At 38.4% G+C, this 18,288-nt stretch overlaps 1 protein-coding gene and 1 long non-coding RNA gene across 10 annotated transcripts in view; one reads left to right on the top strand and one right to left on the bottom strand.

Annotated features, from left to right (window-relative positions):
* Window positions 1-18,288, top strand: part of TENM2 (teneurin transmembrane protein 2) — a 1,590,996-nt gene that overhangs the window by 1,523,426 nt on the left and 49,282 nt on the right. For all 5 annotated transcript variants that reach the window (XM_040574031.1, XM_040574032.1, XM_040574033.1 and 2 more), the window contains one exon: window positions 14,296-14,442. In XM_040574031.1, the coding sequence (XP_040429965.1) occupies window positions 14,296-14,442 (147 nt within the window). The remainder of the gene's footprint in view (window positions 1-14,295; window positions 14,443-18,288) is intronic.
* On the bottom strand, window positions 5,832-14,354 carry LOC121078200. Of its 5 annotated transcripts, none has more exons than XR_005824487.1 (5): window positions 14,275-14,354; window positions 12,914-12,977; window positions 12,768-12,843; window positions 12,471-12,608; window positions 5,832-6,626 (listed from the first exon to the last, which is right to left on the bottom strand). It is a non-coding gene; the product is annotated as an uncharacterized LOC121078200 (long non-coding RNA). The 5 variants fall into 5 exon arrangements; XR_005824486.1 differs by having other exon boundaries at window positions 12,471-12,543; XR_005824489.1 differs by lacking the exon at window positions 5,832-6,626 and adding an exon at window positions 11,064-11,879 and having other exon boundaries at window positions 12,471-12,543.

Below are 18,288 nucleotides of genomic sequence, written 5' to 3'. Positions count from 1 at the left end.
CACTTACAGAAGTTATTACAGTAAATTGGATAGGCACTGTGCCTGATTAAACACATTCCCATACATGTATTTGCTTTGAAGCCTAAAGCTGTTCCAAAGTTCACTTTGCTTGATTAGGACATGTGGAGGTCTCCTGAAGTCACCAGAGTCAAACTGCATCCATCCTCAGGTGTGAGAGGATCCTTCCACTGATGCTTTGATGCTGCAAGGTGTTCTTTTGTTAGAAAGCCATGAATTAGATAGTTGAGTATTATGTTATAAAAGTCCTCTGCCGTTTGAGTGAGGACAGTGCTTCTCACTTTCTGCTCTAAACTGTTGAAATCTTTCTGTGCAGTGTGAAAAAGCTGTCGTGTACTGCTTGGTTACACAGCTCTGAACACATTGTTGTGTACAGCCTGACTTTTAGGTGTTTCTGATGTTCTGCAACCCTCAGAACGGGTAACATTTCAACTATTTGTAAGTAGTGAGAAAAGATGTACTATACCCAATTGGAATTACTGGAAACAGGCAGACAACAGTAACAAAAGTTCTAATTTTATTTGTACTTTGAGGGTAAATAGTGCTAGTCTTCTGAACAAACTTACATTCTGGTAATTTTCCCTTCAACTTTTCTAAGATAATTAATAACCTCAATAGAAAACAGAAAAGTAGAATTTCCTTGACATCTATTTGATATATGCTGAGGTGCTATTCACATGAGCTGTTAGGACACATGGTATTTTCAGTGTTGCAAAGAAAGAGCAAATTGCACAAAACTGTAGCAAATTGTCCTTTAGATTTCACAGGTAGAGATCCAAGATTTTGTTTGTTTGTTTGTTTGTCTTGTTATTGGAAATTCTTTCTGCCTGATCTTTGTTTTTAATACTGTTATGTCTGCTTTTCCCTGTTTTTCTTTGTTTTGTTGTTAACTGAAGCAAATAGCATGACAATATGTAGTTTTGCACCTTTTCACCCAACACGAACCAGTGACTAAAGGGGATTCATCCAATGTATCGATCATATACTTCTAGTGCAGCTAATGTGGGGTGATTTCTGGATTTCTTGGCTGCATCTCCAGCTCACTTAGTTACTGCGTTTCACTTCCCCAGAGAATAGTCCTAGCAAACAGTCCCATTACAACTAACAGCATCCTGCCTATCGCAGCGTGCTTTAAGAACTGTGTCAAATACAGATGCAGACAACGAAGTTAAAAGCTTTGTTGGTGCTACTGATGGCTTTGACAGAGAAATGGAAACGAAATACTCTTTCTGTAAGCAGAGGCTTAAGTATTTGTTTAGAGGATTGAGGTTATTTCTAGCGAGGCTAGGGGAAGAACAGAGCTATTAGTTACCTGACAGCAAATATTGTTTATATAAAGCGAGCATTGCATTAAGAGTCCTTCCACTTTAACATTTCTTCCAAGTACAGGTTAAATACTCCAGGCTTTCTGGGAGGTGAAATGGTGAAGACTTCCCTACTAGATCAAAATCAGTTTTTAAGATGTATTTAAATATCAAGGCAACTGGCTGTGTGCTTAGGGTTAGGAATTTTTTTTCTTCACTACTTAGGCAGATAAAGAAGTAACAGAGAAAATGTTGTAAATCAACATTTTTACCTCTGTAGCTCTTATTAGTTCTTTGTATGGTTGGAACATTTAAAAATTGGGAAATCGAATGATATTAGTAATGAGGCTTGTGTAAAGGATGCAGAATGGATATCTAGTTCTTTAGGATTAGATATGTTTACAAAATACGTTTTATGTAGTGAAATATACATCTTCTATTCTGCATCTGCCAAAACGACTCAGCATGCGCAAATACTCATAATGTATTGTTTATTTATTTTAATTTATTTTACATGTGTTCTCTATGTGGTAGAATGTTGCTTCTGTGTTCTAGACACTTTTTTCATCCTTTACATTTCAAGTACACACTTGAACTCCATAAATAATAAAATGTGAGATGCATTTGTTTTAATATTCAAATATCCTTTTGTTGTTGTTGTTACTTCTAAATTATACTTTACTGTCATGAAGATTCAGGATTCCTGCAAGCCAGAAGGGGTATGAGAAGCATAGAGTGCGTGTTATCAAAGCTTTTTCCATTCCATACTATCCCAGAATACTTCTTGTAAACTTAATTTTAATTCAGCACTTTCATTTGATTTTTCTTTGGGATAACTGAGGTGTTTGGACTCTGTAGTCTGAAACCATGCAGTATGAGACCATTTATTGGAATCCATGCAAAGAAGACTTTAGGAAAATCGGCTGCAAAATATAATGCATCTGTCTATAAAGTTCTTTTTGTCCTGAAGGGATTCCAAAGTTCTGTACCAAGATAAGGGATAGATGCTTGTAGAGCTAACTAATCTGTTATGCACTAATGGAGGAAAATATGTATTTACGTTAAGGCTCATATTTATTCTTCTGAGACAATCTGCACACTTATACAGGAACTGCATTTGCATACCTGAAAGTTAATTGCTAAATTATAAATTCTATACAGACATCAATATCTGATGAACAGCAAGTAATTATATCGTAATAATGCCTGAGAAAACTGGTATACCCTGCCCTAAGAATCATGAATTACAAAGCTCTAAAATTGAAAAGTTCATCGATAATTCAGGTTGGTAGGGGTTTGAGGTGGTTGTCTAGTCCAACCTCTTCCTCAGATGGGGTTGTGAGGACTGGTTATGATGTCAGACATCACTCGGTCCATAGTTTTTAAGGCAGATATCCTACAGCCCCCTTTACTGTGCATTAGGTGGGCTGTTACTCACCACTCAGCAACATAGCTAAGCATCTGCAGCATACTGAGCAACACAAGTAGTATCCAATATCTGCTTTTCCTCAGTACAGTGCCTTTCTTGTGTCTGCACGTGCATGTGCACACATCCCATTCCCTCACACTGAATTCAAGTACTATTAGAAATACCCATGTAACCTCCTATTAAATAGTACTGGGATGAGGGAAACGGTTCTGTTTGGTCACTGGAAATGCTGTCTTGGCTCGCTAGTGCACTTTGGTTCACTTCTAATCCTCTGCTGAGTAAAATAGCAAAGCTATTTTAGGAGTTTACTGGAACTCCTTTAATATACAGAAATTGAATGTGTATTTGGGGCAGAAAGTGGATCTGTGATTTTTTTTATACGTAAATTCTTATTTATAGAGTGAAAGAATTTATTTCATAGTTTTGAGTTGGCAGCTTAAGATCTCCAGCTCCTACAAAGATAAGATTAGCTTTTGTCAGCTTAGCAGGGCTCTCAACCCTGGTTTCTATCCCTGTACCTTAGGCATCTTAAATATCCTGAGCGTAGCAGATAAGAAGTAAGGCCTTGAACATGATTTTGAATTTCTTTAGGGAAGCCATTGATGAGAGAATTAAAATAATATTTGATACACCTGTTCTTGTGAAGAAGTGCTTCAGTATTTGCTTAGCTGAATTTGGTGTAAGCCCCTATATATTGTGTTGCTGTAGTCAAGGTGAATATGAGGGAGGTCAAATTATCATCCTGGTATGAAATGGAGTGGTACAGTCACTCAGAAGTGATTGATAGCACATCCCCTATGTGCCCTGTGTGGGGAATTTCTGAAGTAAGTCAAAGTATTCTGAAGTTAATGACTGAACTGAGAACTGTAAGTGTCTTCCCTGAGAATCCCAAAGTGCATTAGGTCTAGAATACTAGGTTAGTTTTAGTAGGTCTTTGTAAAAATGTTTGGAAATGGAAAATCTGATACCAGTGGTATTTGGCTAGAATGGATACATCCAAGTTTGCTGCCTTGTTGAATGTTTAGGCTAATGCCAGGCTGATGGAAGGAAATCCCAGCGTCTAAGTGGTTTGTTGAAGCACTGGTTATCAATGCAGAAAGGTCTGTAAAACCACCACCAGCAGTTTATAATCTAAGTTATTACAACCACCTGGTGTTTTCACCATGCTTGGTAGTCAGTTAACACACAGAAACCAGAAAAAATATATATATATTGTCTGAAGAACAACCAATATGGTAATTTAAGTATTACATAAAGGGTCCGGGTACAGCACATTGCTATGAACCTTGAGGCTGTACATTAGCTGACTGAAATCCACATAATTCTGAATTTGGCAGAGTTTTGCCAACGTGAAACAATTATGTCCTGGCCCTCAGCTTATATGATGGTGAAGGATGAAGGGTGAACCCTGTCAATGAAGAAGGATTCAGTCCCAAGAAATCTAGCCACTTCAGATTTAATGGCTAGTTTTGTCACATTACAGTCTCACAGCTTTTCTCAGGTAGATAAACTTTGCAATAGTTGCACTATTCCCTGCATTTAACATTGCTAATGCTAAGGCCTGCCTAGTAGCAGTTTTCATGTTCCTCCCAGCTTATCTATCGGTGGGTTTGTTCTCAGTGATTCTCTCTGAGCATTTCTTCTGAAGACACTGGAGTCTGAAATCTTGCCTTATTACCATTTTGTGTGAGGCCCTTGTTGTTTGCAAATGCTAGAAATACTTTTATTGTTACTGAAACTGACTTAGAGACCTAGAATCAGCTGTAAATGTGTGAGCGCAGCAGAGGAGAGTATTTTGTGCTTAATTACAAACAGTCTGGAGTTTTAGGACTACATAAGGCCTAAAGAATCCCTATATGTGGTTACTGGTAATGTATCTTAACAGAAATTGTCTGATTTAACCTAGGTTGGCACTTGAATTCCCTGCCTCTGCACTGAGATTTTGTTGCAACAGAAGAACAATGTTGCTTAAAATATTTTCTGAGCAGTAAAGCACTGTGATTGTGAATCTCCTTTAGGAGAAATGCTGGATGGCATTTGTGTCTGGAGACAAGCTAACCAATGACAGTGCAATCTCCCCTGCTGACCCATCAAGGCACTTGTAGAGAAAAATTGGATCTGCATCACTGGAGGGTTTTCAATCAAATGAGAGAGCTGGGAGTACAGAGCTTTGGTAGTAACAAGCAATCCTGCCCTTTTCAGGGCTGATCTTGCACTTTTTTATATCAGCAGTGTCTTAGATTTTAAATATTTTAAATAAGGGCCTACCTTTGTAGCCTCCCGATGTCTACCGGGATTTTAGAAGTTCCTGTCTGAGCAGGTAAAGGGTAGGGCTTACCTCTAGTTTTCTACAGGCTGCATTCACAACTTCATTAAATCATGTTCAAATCTGGATAAGCCTGGCACTGTGCCATCCCCACTGGAAAGCTCAGTCTGGCTGGGAGTACAGAATGGAGTAACAGCATCCTTTGTTGTTGTCTGGGCTTTGTATGAAAACTGCATAAAGGAAAGTGAAACTGGAAAATCCCTGAGAACCACGACTTGCTTTTCTTCAGGGTTCAAACCCTAAAGATACCTCAGTAAGATGAGTATGATTCTGAGTTCATATGTTGTTTTAGCTGTTAAAAATAGCAAAATTACAGATTTCTGTTGTTTCCTGCCTGAAGCAAGTAAAAAACAGGTCATTCATGTTGAATTTTATAAATTTCAGTTAGCCAAATGAAACAGACCTTTTGAAATGTAATACCTGGCATTTGGTGGCACAGTATCAAAGATCCTTTTGCTAAGTACAGTTATCACTTAAGAATCACGTTGCATTTTCTTCTCTTTATTTGTTCCTATGGCACAGAGAGGACAGTGCAGGTAAAGACAATATAACTGTAACACAACTTTGTGTGTCGGTGTGTATGTTGTTTTCAAAGCTTTGTAGTTAATAAGTATGTATAAAAGCATACCAACACCGTACCAAAACATTTTTCATAGAAGTTTGATTACATGCTCTGTACAAATACATTGTTGCGACATATTTCAAAAAAAAATTTAAAAAATCTTAAATACTAAGCAATTGAGATGTATAAAAACTGTACAAATACATGGCAACCACATATTTCTAATAAAAAGCAAATTACAGTGTGTGTGAGGACGTTGAGTAGCAATTAATATGTGAATCCTAACTTTTATGAATGAATGACTCAAAATCCTTGCCATAGTACTGAGATTAATGTAGGGATTTTAACTATTACATTTTAATTAGGTTATCTGCTCTTTTAAATATGAGGTCAATGTTTTGCTTGTTACTCTTCAATTGACTGAATTTACACATCCCGTCTGTTAGGTCATTTTATCATTACGCTGCCCATATATAGATGTTAGTTTAGCAATAAACCTAACTTGAGAAGGCTTCTTTCTCTAGAAATGATACTACATTTTACAAAGAATGATACCAAACCCTTGTACCCCATATCAGAAACATTAATGCAATAAAAAATTATGGATATGGTACTTGTTTTATGAATACAATTTCATCCAGTGTTATATTCCAAATGGATTTTGTTACGGTAAGATTAATTCGAAAGACCCAGTTATCTTAAGTACAAATTTTACTGCATTTTTATGTATCTTTTTTTTGGATATATGAATATGGGCTGAATGTGAATCTTGTTTGAAAAGAGTACATTGTATAATTAGAATATGCTGCTAGTGTCATGTTTTAGCTCTTGTTCAAAATCATGCAAATAATATTCTCAGGCGATGACAAATCCATGCAGCTCTTCTGTAGCTTTTCGGCTGCAGCAGTGTCCTTCTGCGCACCATGTGTTTTGTTCAACTACCTTGCTTGTGCCGGTTCACATTTGAAATAATTTTCACGTGATCATCTGTTAAGTAACCGTAAGCAGAGTTAGTTTCTGAGACAAATATGATGCATCTTCTGTGTTACAGGTATTAGTTAGCGGGCCATGCAGACAGCACGCTGCTGTCTCACTGCACTGGTGCCATCCGCCCTTTTTTGTCTCTTCAGAAAGATGCAAGTAACTTCACTTTAGACGTGCTTTTTAGTATCGGTGGTTGCCCTTTGTGAGAAGTTTACTTCTCTTCTTCTAAAATCATACATCTTTTTTTTTTTCACGTTTTCTTGTTTTGCTTGGAAACCTAGATGTTCTCCCAGTCCCTGTCTTTAAATGTGAAAGAAGTTGCATAGGTATATGGTAAATAGATGCAATTTAGAGGGAAATTCTGTTATGGTATACATATCCCAGGCAACTGAAGGAACCTTTCTTAACATCATAATTGCCTGCACTGTAAGTATTAGTGTGGAAGAAATCGAGATTGAGGATTCTTGAAACTTACTTGTTGACCTCTGCATTTTTTTTCAGTTTCTTCAATAAATAAAATTGTAGCTAGCCTATTCTTCGTTAGTTTTAATTCATCTGAGCAGTTAAATCAGACTTTTTATTACCCGTAAAAGACTGGATTAGTTCTGGGTTACAGTTAGAGCACTCAGTTGGTCAGTCTCTGCAGCTGTCCTGCTTTGAAGACAGAGCTAGTACTTCTGTAGGTTCCTTAGCCTGTACTGCCCAAATTCACTCAGAGGAGCCTCACGTCTCACTCAACCAATAATATATTGCATTGGCAAGTGTTTAGGGTTTGAGTTTGTTTTTGTTTAAATATAATGATGTAGAAAATAACTTGTTTGTTCCTACCATAATGCTGCGTGTCATTTTTTCCCCCTTTCTTTGGCTTGAACTAAGCCCTGTAGGCTTTGGAATTGAAGGATTAAAAATAACAATAGCAAATAAAAAGCTGTTTTTTTTTTTCCCTCGATATTGCTAGATACCTCATTCTATGTACCTCATTTGTTATTTGCTAGATGGCCATAGGCATAGCAGCAACTCACAGAAGGAATGAACAGAAAAATATGAAAACAGTGATTATCCTCTAAAGTACAAATTAAACAGGCTTATTAGCATTACTGCTTTTATGTAATTTCTCTATGTTCCATAGGTACGATCATATCTGAGACTACTTTCATTTACTACAGATCTGTATTTAACAGCTGTAATGAGGAAGAGGAGGATTTAAATTTCTCATGTTCCCCTTGAAACTGATGTTGTGCATCGTGTGTACACTGTGCTGTACACCATAGTCTTTACTGCAGGGCATCTCCACCCACAGGATACCTGCTCCATCATCCATTCAAGTCAGTGGAAAGGCTACATTGACTACCACTGGACTTTGGATCAGGATGTGGAAAATGGATTTAGACAAACAAGAGATATTATATTTCAGACTAATGGCTGTACTGTATGTGTACTAAATGGGAAAAAGTATAGGGAATCCATTCGATCCACTTAAGTTATTGTTTGGGGGAGGCAGCCATGGCTGATAGCTTTAGATCAGAAGGACTCAGAAGATGCAGCCTCTTGATTTACATTTAATTTTCCATGTACAGACTGAGTTGTGACTAAAATCATTGTCCTCTTCTATAACTGGTTATTAGATACACTTGGAGAAGAGAATTGTTAACCTCTTTCCTCTCTCTCTCCCGTTCCCCTTTTTCCTATCCATGCTGCCCTTCTTTTCCTTCTTTTCAAGTGATTGGCCCCACTGTGAGTTCTGATGATTATAAAGAGAATTAAGATTTAGACCGAAAACACAAATTAATTGGACAGCATGCCTTTGTACTTTGATTTGCTTAAAATGTTTGTTTTGGAGTTTTTAAGTAGTTTATGCAAAAGAAAACCTATATGTGCCTGAGTAGCTGTGTATGTGTGTAATTGTGTACCAGGAGTTTATTAGTATCAGCGGAATGAAAAGGAACTCTCTGTGGAATTTATCGAAAACTGGATTAAAATTTTTCATGTACTGTCTAGAAACTGGAAATTAATTTGCCGAGTTCAAAAATGAATTAATCACCTTACCATTTAGTCCCTAGATAGTTTCATTGTAGATAAAACTACGAGTACTTTCTCATAAATATACCCAGCACTATCACTTTCTTACAAACAAGCACTGTCCACATTGATTTTGTTTACTATTCATAATGATTTTGCTGAGTTTCTTGTTAAATTCAGCTTTTCATAAATCTCATATAAATCTTGAAAATATGAAACCATGGCAATAGATAGAGCTTACATAGGCCTGCTGGAAGCAGTAGACTTAAATTTTGCTCACAATGAACTTGGTAACAGCAATGTTTGTTATTTTCTAGGCTCACTATATTTTTCTCACTCTTCAGTTGTTGATATGAAAAACAGTAACACTTTAATTTCTATTTTTATAGCACATTCTAGGCCCCATCATGGACTGTGGCTATGTGGAGCTCTACAAACAGATAACAGAATCTAGTGTTTTAAGTACGCTTGGGCTTTGGAGTTGCAAAGGCTTTCAGATGGGAGCTTGCTTTTCCTGTTATCTCTAACCAGAGGTCTTGAACTTTTTTGACCCTTTTCTGTAGTGAATATTAATACTAAGAAATTAGATGAATGAAATAACTGTGTGTATATATATATAGTTGGCTGCACAGTTTGAAGTTCAGAAAACAGGACCAAAAAGTCCTTTTCATGTTGAGATGTTCTCATTTCTCATAGGGTTTTGTGTATAGTGTCATCTTCTGCTACTACATTATTTACTTAGCATCCATGGTAGATCCTCTTCCTGTTAGTAACAGACACATTCAAGAGACGCAAATCTAATTTATTCCTATGACAAAAAAATCAACTATTTTCTGGCAAAGAATCACTTCTTTTTTTCCCCTCAGGCTACAGTCCTCTCATGTTGTTATCATTACCGAGTATTTGTTTGTGCTACGTATCAACAAAAGTACCTTCCATTGTAATGTGCTGTCATCATATATGCATTGTAATGGATAACCCGTGGAATTATAAGTGAAGGGTTCTAACTTGTTGGAAAACGGTGTATGTAGTGGACAAGGGTCCCTGAGTACTGGCATATATTTGCTGAATCTTTGCTTATGAAATTTTATAGTTTCAAAGTTGTCTTTGAGCCCTTGTGATTCATGAGTCAGCATCCTTGTGCTACTTACCGTCATAGATGCGGTATATTAACTTCCAAAGAAATGGGGTTTTTTTGAACTATAATCAAGTTAAGAATAATAACAACCTCTTCAACCAAAGAGAAGCACTGGGAAATCCATTAATGAGTTTGTTGTGTTATTCCATTTTAGTAGGCTAGTTGGGCAGAAAAAAAAAATTAAAAAAACAAAGGTAGTAAATTCAGGCATTGAACACTAGCCCTGGTGTTCTGAATCTGTAAGATTATGGAGATTGTTTTGTGCAGTGAGGATGCTAAAAAGGATCTCATATGTAAAAAAAAAAAAAAAAAAAAAAAAAAAAAAAACACCTGTTTACATCATTCTCTATTAGATCCAGAGATATAATGCCTTTAATTTTTCCTTTTCCTTACCCACTTGACCATGAATGCTGGGCATTTTGTGTCCATGGCGTGGACAGGAATGGATTTTAGTGTTTTGATTTTGAAATCCTCTCTTACTCTGATACTCCCTCACAATGCTAGTCACATATTCCTGACAGTACATTGGAAAAAGAACTGAATTTTATCTTGCCATTTTAATTCCAAATGCGTATGTTTGTGTATGTACGCTGACCAGTCCCACGGGCTGGTGGGGACTGAAGGGGAAGGGAGAGTGCGTTAGTGCTTCGCCTCCAGCCGCAGCAGCCTGTGCAGAGACACTGCTAGGAAAGCGAGACACTTGAACTGCTGTTGCCCGTACAGTGCCTGTGCCGTGAATAAATAGGCTGTCAATCTAGCACTTTAAACAAGCACTTTCTTCTTTTTTAAGCTAGCATTTTGACATTTTCCATTAAGCACACTGTAATAGAAAAGATGAGTAGAATTTTTCTACACACTAGGAATAGCAACCTGTCTGCTTAGCATGGAGGACCCCTTTCTGTGCTGTGACCGAGAGTGTTATACCGTGGTGAATTGCTTCTCAAGGTTAGATTTCGATAGTGCTTCCCTCTGTGACTGCCTTACTCTCTCTTTGCCTGCCTTACTCTGTGAGTAAATTCATAAGACAAGTGGGAGGTAAGACACTGCTCAGTGTGAATGAAAGCAGGCTTTAACAAAGCACTTAGTGTTAACATACACTTAGTGCATCACGTGTTTCCAGCAAAGGTCGTGTACCCAGCAGTGAGCACCAAGCGTTTGTTGAGGCTCCCAAGGCTCTTGGTTAGGTGCTTTGTTAGCTTGTCTGCTGTCAAAATGCACTGCAGTGCACGAAGGCCTGTTAGCCACATGCAATGCCGTGTGTGCTGAGGGTACTCGTCTGTACTAACTGCTGTGCACATGGGCATGGAGGAGGTTCTACACAGAGACATTCAGACTTCAAATGGAAGCGTACTGCCTAAATATAAACTTTTAAAAAAATAGTATTTGTTTAGTAGATTATAATGGAAATCTGTTGTCTATTTAGTTAACAGGTTATTAGGACAAATTTGGGTCTAATGGATCATAATACTTACGTAAATATTTGCTTGAAAACAAGCATATACAGACATGCACAGCACATGTATACAAACACACCTCAATTGTTTTCCCTTACTGTTTTATACAAAATACCTCAATTGTTCCCTCTTACTTAAAGCTGTTTTTAAAGTCAACACATCCATTAACTTAATAATTTTGTAAGGAAGAAATTATTGTCAGAATACTTGGATCGTACTGTAGTTTGCTGCTGCCTTTTTTTTTTCTCCTTCCTTCTGATATTTACGTTACTGAAACACAAAGTCTGTCTTTGGAAGCCAGTTAAATAAACGACAGAGGTAGCATAGTGTTTCCTAGCAACACCATGTCTATACCAGTGATGCTTGCTTCCCTCTTTAAGCTAAAAGCAAAGTCATGTCCATTAATCCCCAGCTGAACATAAACTTCTCAGAGATTTTGCTAGCTCCCTACTGTTCATGTTTTCATCTTGCACATATGATGCAAAGTAAACTGCTTCTGTGATTTAATTCTCTTCAGTGCTCCGGTATAAAGCCAACCTTGTGTGTATATTCACAATTACTGTTTGCCTTTCATTTAAAAGGAAAAATTTGTCCTACAGTATGATGCCTCCCCTCAGACATTATCATTTTGGTCATTCAAACAACCTAACAAACCAAAGAGATAAAATAAATGACTTGAAAAAATATTTCCTGTGTTGCAAAATAAGTACATTTTTTATAGCTAAGATATGTAATGCCAAAATAGCCTTTCTTTTAAGTGAAAGGGGCACTGGGTTTTTTAATACACAATAGCAGCACTGAAATAAAACTTCTAGGACTTGTTCCTGTCTGCTGATAGCTTTCTCTGTAAAATGAACTAAATGGCCTTGGCCCTGCTCAGAGAGGTCTCATGTCTTACTTGGCAGAGATTGGGAGATGGAGCTGCTGTGCCAGTGCTACAAGTGCTACAAACTCAGGCACCTGGTAGGACAATGTGCAGAGATTTGGTTGCTGTTGCCTATGGAGAACCTTTTCTGTGCGACAGCTGAGGTCTCAGTCTGACACCTTCCACCAGCCCAGCATTCTTTTTTTTTTTTTTTTTGAAAAAAAAAAAAAAAAAAAAAGTAAAGGAAACTTTCAGAATTATACTGAAAAGTCCATGTGGCCATGGACTATTTAATCCTATTAATGTTTAATTATTCACTATGAATTTATCAGGTGGTAAGCCAGCTAGGTAAAGTAAGAGTGAATATTTACCTCTTGTGATACCAGTTGTGAATAGCAGGGATACGAGGCAGCTCGCTTTCCCACAAGGGAGCCTCCTGTGGCACTGTGGAAACCAGTACGGGGTCAGAGGAACTTCTCTCTAACATCACCTGGTTATGGCCAAGGCTGCTAGGAGGAGCAGGAAGAGACCAAACTCAAAGCTTTGGCTTTCTGAACAGGTTTATAGAAATGCTCTTACAGGCAGCCAAAATTAGTGATTTCTGGAAGGCTGCTCAACCTTTCAGCACCAGGTGTGTTAGTTTGACACTTGCTCCTATTCCTGGTCACCTGCAGAGGCCAAGGGGCACAGAGGTGACTTCCTGTCATCTTGGTCTTTCTCCAGTACTGCACATCTGCATCTGTGCTGCTCAGACAAAGAGAACATATTTATTTGCTTTCTGGATATTTCCCACTGCTGCCTTCCTTGCTCATACCTGATGAAAAGATTATCCACACTCTGGTAGGGTGCCCATTAGTTCCTCGGTGCTTTTAAAATACCTGGGGAAGGGAATGGAGTACTTAATTAATAGGCACAGCTTGAGGTCACGGAGGCAAATGCAAAGGATTAATCCAGCCAGTTGGTGACACCTGAGAGGGCTGCACAGGTCCCTTCACATCTCGATGCTGGCCGTGACCCATTGCTGGTAGTAGAGGGGAGAATGGGAAAGCATGAAGCCTTGTGAGCTCTTTTGGATGACGTTTTCTGCCCAAGACCAATAGCATGAGATTAATGATTCCATGTTCTGTGGTGGTAGTATAGATACCTGACAGGATTAGACTGTGTCTCCAAACCAGATGAAAGAGCTTGAGTGGTTGGGTTCCAACCTATGACAACAGTATGGCAACAGAGCCTTGTTGTCCTTATAAAAAGGACATATAATAAAATTTTTATAAAAAGAGGTCCGTTGCAGGACTCCCAAATCTTCTTTCACATCTATAGACAAATGAGAGATGCTTGCATGGATTGGATGTGGTTGGAAGGTTACCAAGGCTTCATGTACCTTACAGGGTGGAATTGGGTTTTCTTGCTCTTTATTCATAGTGAATATTCAGGAAGACACAGTAGCACCTCCTGAGACTCATTCAGTTGTAGGAAAAATAAAAAGCAGTCAAGTTGTTCTCTTGCCTATGGACGTTCTGCTAGCGCATATAAGCACCTTAGCAAGTGAATATTTTTGTTTCCAGTTCAGTTCTTGCTATACAGTAACTCACATCACATCCATAGTCAATTCAAAACATGCATTTTTGTGGGCTACCTCTTGTGGATATGCTATCTTTCCGAAAGTGTGAAAGGTTACATCATGAACTTAGTGTTAAATAAGAAGGGCTTTTAAAGTGACTGTTAAAGAAAGAAAATATTTTCAGAACAATTTACTTAAACTTTGTGTTAGAGAAGCTCTGGAGTATTATTCAGTGCGTGATATAAAAGGCACGCTGAACGTTGACGGGCTTGTATAAGAAGACTTTCTCCCTCATGTATGGATACAAACACATAGTGGGAAAAACGTGACCTTGTCAGCAGACGATTATTTTTATCTACTGCCTTTAACTGAAGATCTGAACGTTTACAGGGTTCTTAAAACATTTATTGTGGCTGATGGTAGGCCTCAGCTTCTCTTTAGGCTTGAGTTGAGTCCCCACTTCCCTGGGGTTCCTCCTTCTCCACACACACTAGGGTTGTGGCTCCGGGGCTGGCAGAGTGTTTGCCCCACCAGCAAGAGCCAGGCTTTTTGTTTGCACAGTAATATTGTCAGAAGTGTGAGTGTTAGTGGGAATAAGCATGTCTTGTACTTACCTTCCTCATTTCTTCAACCAGATGGCTGCCCCGATCTGTGCAATGGCAATGGGAGATGCACGCTCGGCCAGAACAGCTGGCAGTGTGTCTGCCAGACCGGCTGGAGAGGGCCTGGATGCAATGTTGCCATGGAAACTTCCTGTGCCGATAACAAGGATAACGAGGGAGGTGAGTGAAAGTCTTCCAATTCCCAGTCCCTAAAAAGCAGAGGGTTGTCCATGCTTTCTTCCTAAGTCATTTCACTTCACAAGGAGTATGGCTGTTGTTATCGCTGAGCGTTGTTGTTCCATTTCTTTTGAAACAAATGAGATTGGGAGTGCTGGGGCCTTGTGGAGAGACGTGGTGACCCACAGCGCCTGTGTGTGAAGCTTGCAGGCAGACTCATTCCCAGCCTGAATTCCCCAGGAGCCCATGGCATTTCATGGGTGCTGGGTACAGCCTGCAGATGAGAACTTTTCCTGTAGGCTCTGGACGCGTGAAGTGAAAGGTAAATGACTGTACCTGTGTGCACAAGCATAGCAGCTGATTTAGCAGGATATTTAGCAACATTTTTTCAGCTCCGTGCTCGAGGCCAGGGTCATGCTCTCATGTGCACAACCTGTGTAAGTCATTGTAGCTTGCTGTTGTATTTCACAGTTCGTACGCCAGACTTGAAAGGGCTGAGTGAGTTGTGCTGAACAGTCATATATGGTAAGGTTCTGAGATCCCCCTTCTATTTTCTTTCTCCTTCATCAGGCACACACCTATTAAATATAGGATTTGTTCTGTGTTTACCTTTAAAGATGACTTTAGTTTTTCTTTTTGTAGAGCCTTCCATGGTGTATTAAGTTATACTGGCCTGAAAGCAGTTCTGAGAAGTTGTGCCATCTGTATAGGATTGCTTGGTAAACTATCCCTTTCATCTGAAGTAGCTCTTTTATAGCTATCATTATAATGTCTTTAGTAAGTCACCTAGATTCTTTTTCATCAGCTTCTGCTCATTATTAAAAATCAAACACTAGACACAGCTTTTTGCCTTGCGGCTCCTTCACTTTTCTTTGGCCAATAACTAAAGAGTACATCAGTTGTTTGCTGATTGTTTTACTTGTGATGTTCCGTAAACTGCAGAGAAACAGAGAATTCTGTAAAACTGCAGAGAAACAGAGAACTTTGGCTTATTGGAATGATTCTTCTAGGATAAAATTTTCATTAAGATGAGAAATTTTATATAAAATTTCAGGGTGGGGAAGTTGTTTTTGATTACATGATTTAACCACATCTGAGTATCATCTGCTAGGTCTAATCTGTAAATTCTCTGTTAGTTCCTTGGCTTCACATGATCACTGCAAACAGAAATATTTAGAAAGAACTAGGGCTGATTCAGTTTCAGAGAACTGAGTTTACTTTATAGGTGTCACTGAAGCTGTTTCTGCCCTGTAAGGAGCAGAATCCAACTGCCAAGTTACATCATTTAGAGTGTTTTTTGATTTTTTTTTTTTTTTTTTTTACACTTTGGTCATTTAACTAAACAACAAAACCCACTAAACTTGTGTTAGTCTGCAGTGTAAGAAACTAAAAGCTGAATTGCTTAGGCTTGCAGTTTTACTAGCTTTGAAGATTATAAAGGAAAATTTGAAAATGGGTGTGTATCATCAGATACACAAAACAAGGAGTGAATTTGGAAAACATTATTAGAAATACTGAAATCAGGTGTCTAAGAAAGAACAAAAACACTTACACACAGGGACCAGCTTGTTTACTTACTTATCCAAGACAATATTCTTCACCCGTGAAACAGAAAGGCACTCCGGGGAAAAAAAATGATTTGACTAGTGAGGCTGTTCAGCTGTTCCTCCCAGTTTAAAAGTGCAGTATTCTAAAACTTCCCTAATGGAAGGCAAATCAAAGGATATATAATATACATAGGCCATATAACTGACACATTATATTAATCAGTGCAGCTATAGCAGATGAATGGTTTCTAGTTCACCGTAGTCATACCTGAAATAAAACTGTTTGGTCTAGCTAGAAAATTTAAGGGGAGAACTTAAGAGTTCTCAGCACTTGCAGGCTGAAGTCAGATTTTTGTAGAGGCTGGATAGACTACTGCTCACTGCTTCCTGTGGGAGTGTGCGTAGTTTGAAAATCCATTCCTGTTCCAAGGTGCAAACAATCTGAAAAGTCCAACTGACCCCCCCAACACGTTTTCACATGGGGATTTTATGATAAAGCCAGAAATGAAACCTTTATCTCCTGACCCTTAGCTTAGTGCTTTAATCCAAAGATCATTATTGGTCTCTAATAGTATCATCCTTATTAAATTTCTGTAGAGTTTTTCTGTAAGGGAGCTTAGGATATGTTCAACACCTGTTCAGTTAGCTGTTTCTCCACACACCTGCAAGGTATTTGTAAGGAAAGCAAACAGATAAGCCCTTTGATTCAATCACACTGTGTTGTACACGCAGTGCAGGTGGTACAAACTGAGCTGCGCTGCAGCTGGGTTGCACTACAGTACTCATTTGTCTCTCAGATGCCTTTGTGATTTTTGCTGTTTCAGTTTGATTATATTTGGGGTTTTGGATTTCTTTAAGACGTCATGGAGTCCACTCCAATATTCCCTGTAAGGACAGTCATTGTCACTCCTATCAGTTTGTCAAATTGTCAGTCTCAGGTAAGAGCTGCAACAAAACTCAAGACTGGCTGTAACTTTAATCCCTTAATATTTAGTATCTCAAAGCCTTTGCGTTAAGCTGCACTACTCTTCAGCTGTCTGGTTCACTACACATCTGGCCAGGAACACACCCAGTGACCTGTGTTTAATTAATGTTTATTAATGCTAACACAGGGAAGACCACAGGAGTGTGCAGGAATGCAGAGGGAGGAAGGAATGTGCTGTGTGCTTTAAGATGCACCTTTATGTAATTATGACTGTGTCTGAAAAGGAAGAGAGAAGATTGTTTTCTCATGAGATGAAGCCAGTAGCTGTACAATGGGAATCAATTTGAAAGATTCAGCTAGTTTGCAGAACCCCCAGTTTCACATGAAAATGCAAGTTTATTGGAAGTTAGAGAAATCACCTCTCCTCCCACTAACTCTTTTCACCTGAAACTCAACAGTTTCTTTACAGCCAAGTGTTGAACTCATTTGCTGCTCTGTTAACATCATTGCTCTGTTAACATAAGCAAACAGTTCTGGAGGAGTACTGAACACACAAACTACTCTTCCAAAAGAAAGTACTCTAAATTTTTTTTTTGTCTAAATGAGGACCTTATCTGCAGAGGTAAACACCCTTCCTTTTCCATCTATCTATTTATATTAAAATGTAGTCACTTCAGCATGTCACTGGAATGCAACAATAATTTTCTGTCTACTATTCTTCCGCATGTGTCAACAGATTTAACGTATTTTGGTGTTTTTTCTCTGTTCAGCCATTCTTATTGTGATTGTTATCTTACAATCAGATTCAAAGGCCTTGGGCTAAGTCTTCATTTCATGGATGTCAAGATGAGCATTGCCACTGACTCCAAAGGGATTCAGATTTGTCCTGTTTTGTCTTATTGTCTGCCACAACGTGAATCACATACCATAGTTCAGAAAGAGAAAAATGAAAGATTATGCTTAATATTTTCTTTCAATTTTAGATTAATGCCCCTTAGTTGGTTTATTCCTAGAAGTGGCAGATGTGTCCCTGTCTTGTTGAGACTTACAAATCTTCATTTTATATGAGATGTCAGTGTGTATTACTCACATAAATAAAACAGGATTCCAGAGGAGAGTATTTGGAGATGTTTTCTCCTCTTAGAGCTGTTCAAGTAGAGCTGTGCATGATCCAAGCTAGCTCTGGAAAAATTTACCTTTATTTGTCCTTATCAGCACATCGGGTCTAGATAAGTGCTTAATTGGGTCTTCATTATGAACCTATATAGGGTCACTGTGATGTATAGGCTACTTCGCTGAAAAAGATTTGAAGGCATTTCTTTGTTTTTAAGGAGCAAGCCTAACCAAAAGGTAAGGGTTTTTGGTTGTTTTTGTTTT

The sequence above is a fragment of the Cygnus olor genome, chromosome 14, assembly GCF_009769625.2.
Source record: "Cygnus olor isolate bCygOlo1 chromosome 14, bCygOlo1.pri.v2, whole genome shotgun sequence".
Classification (NCBI taxonomy): Eukaryota; Metazoa; Chordata; class Aves; order Anseriformes; family Anatidae; genus Cygnus; species Cygnus olor.
The sequence above is the reverse complement of the archived record's forward strand: the minus strand, read 5'-3'. Positions and strand labels throughout refer to the sequence as shown.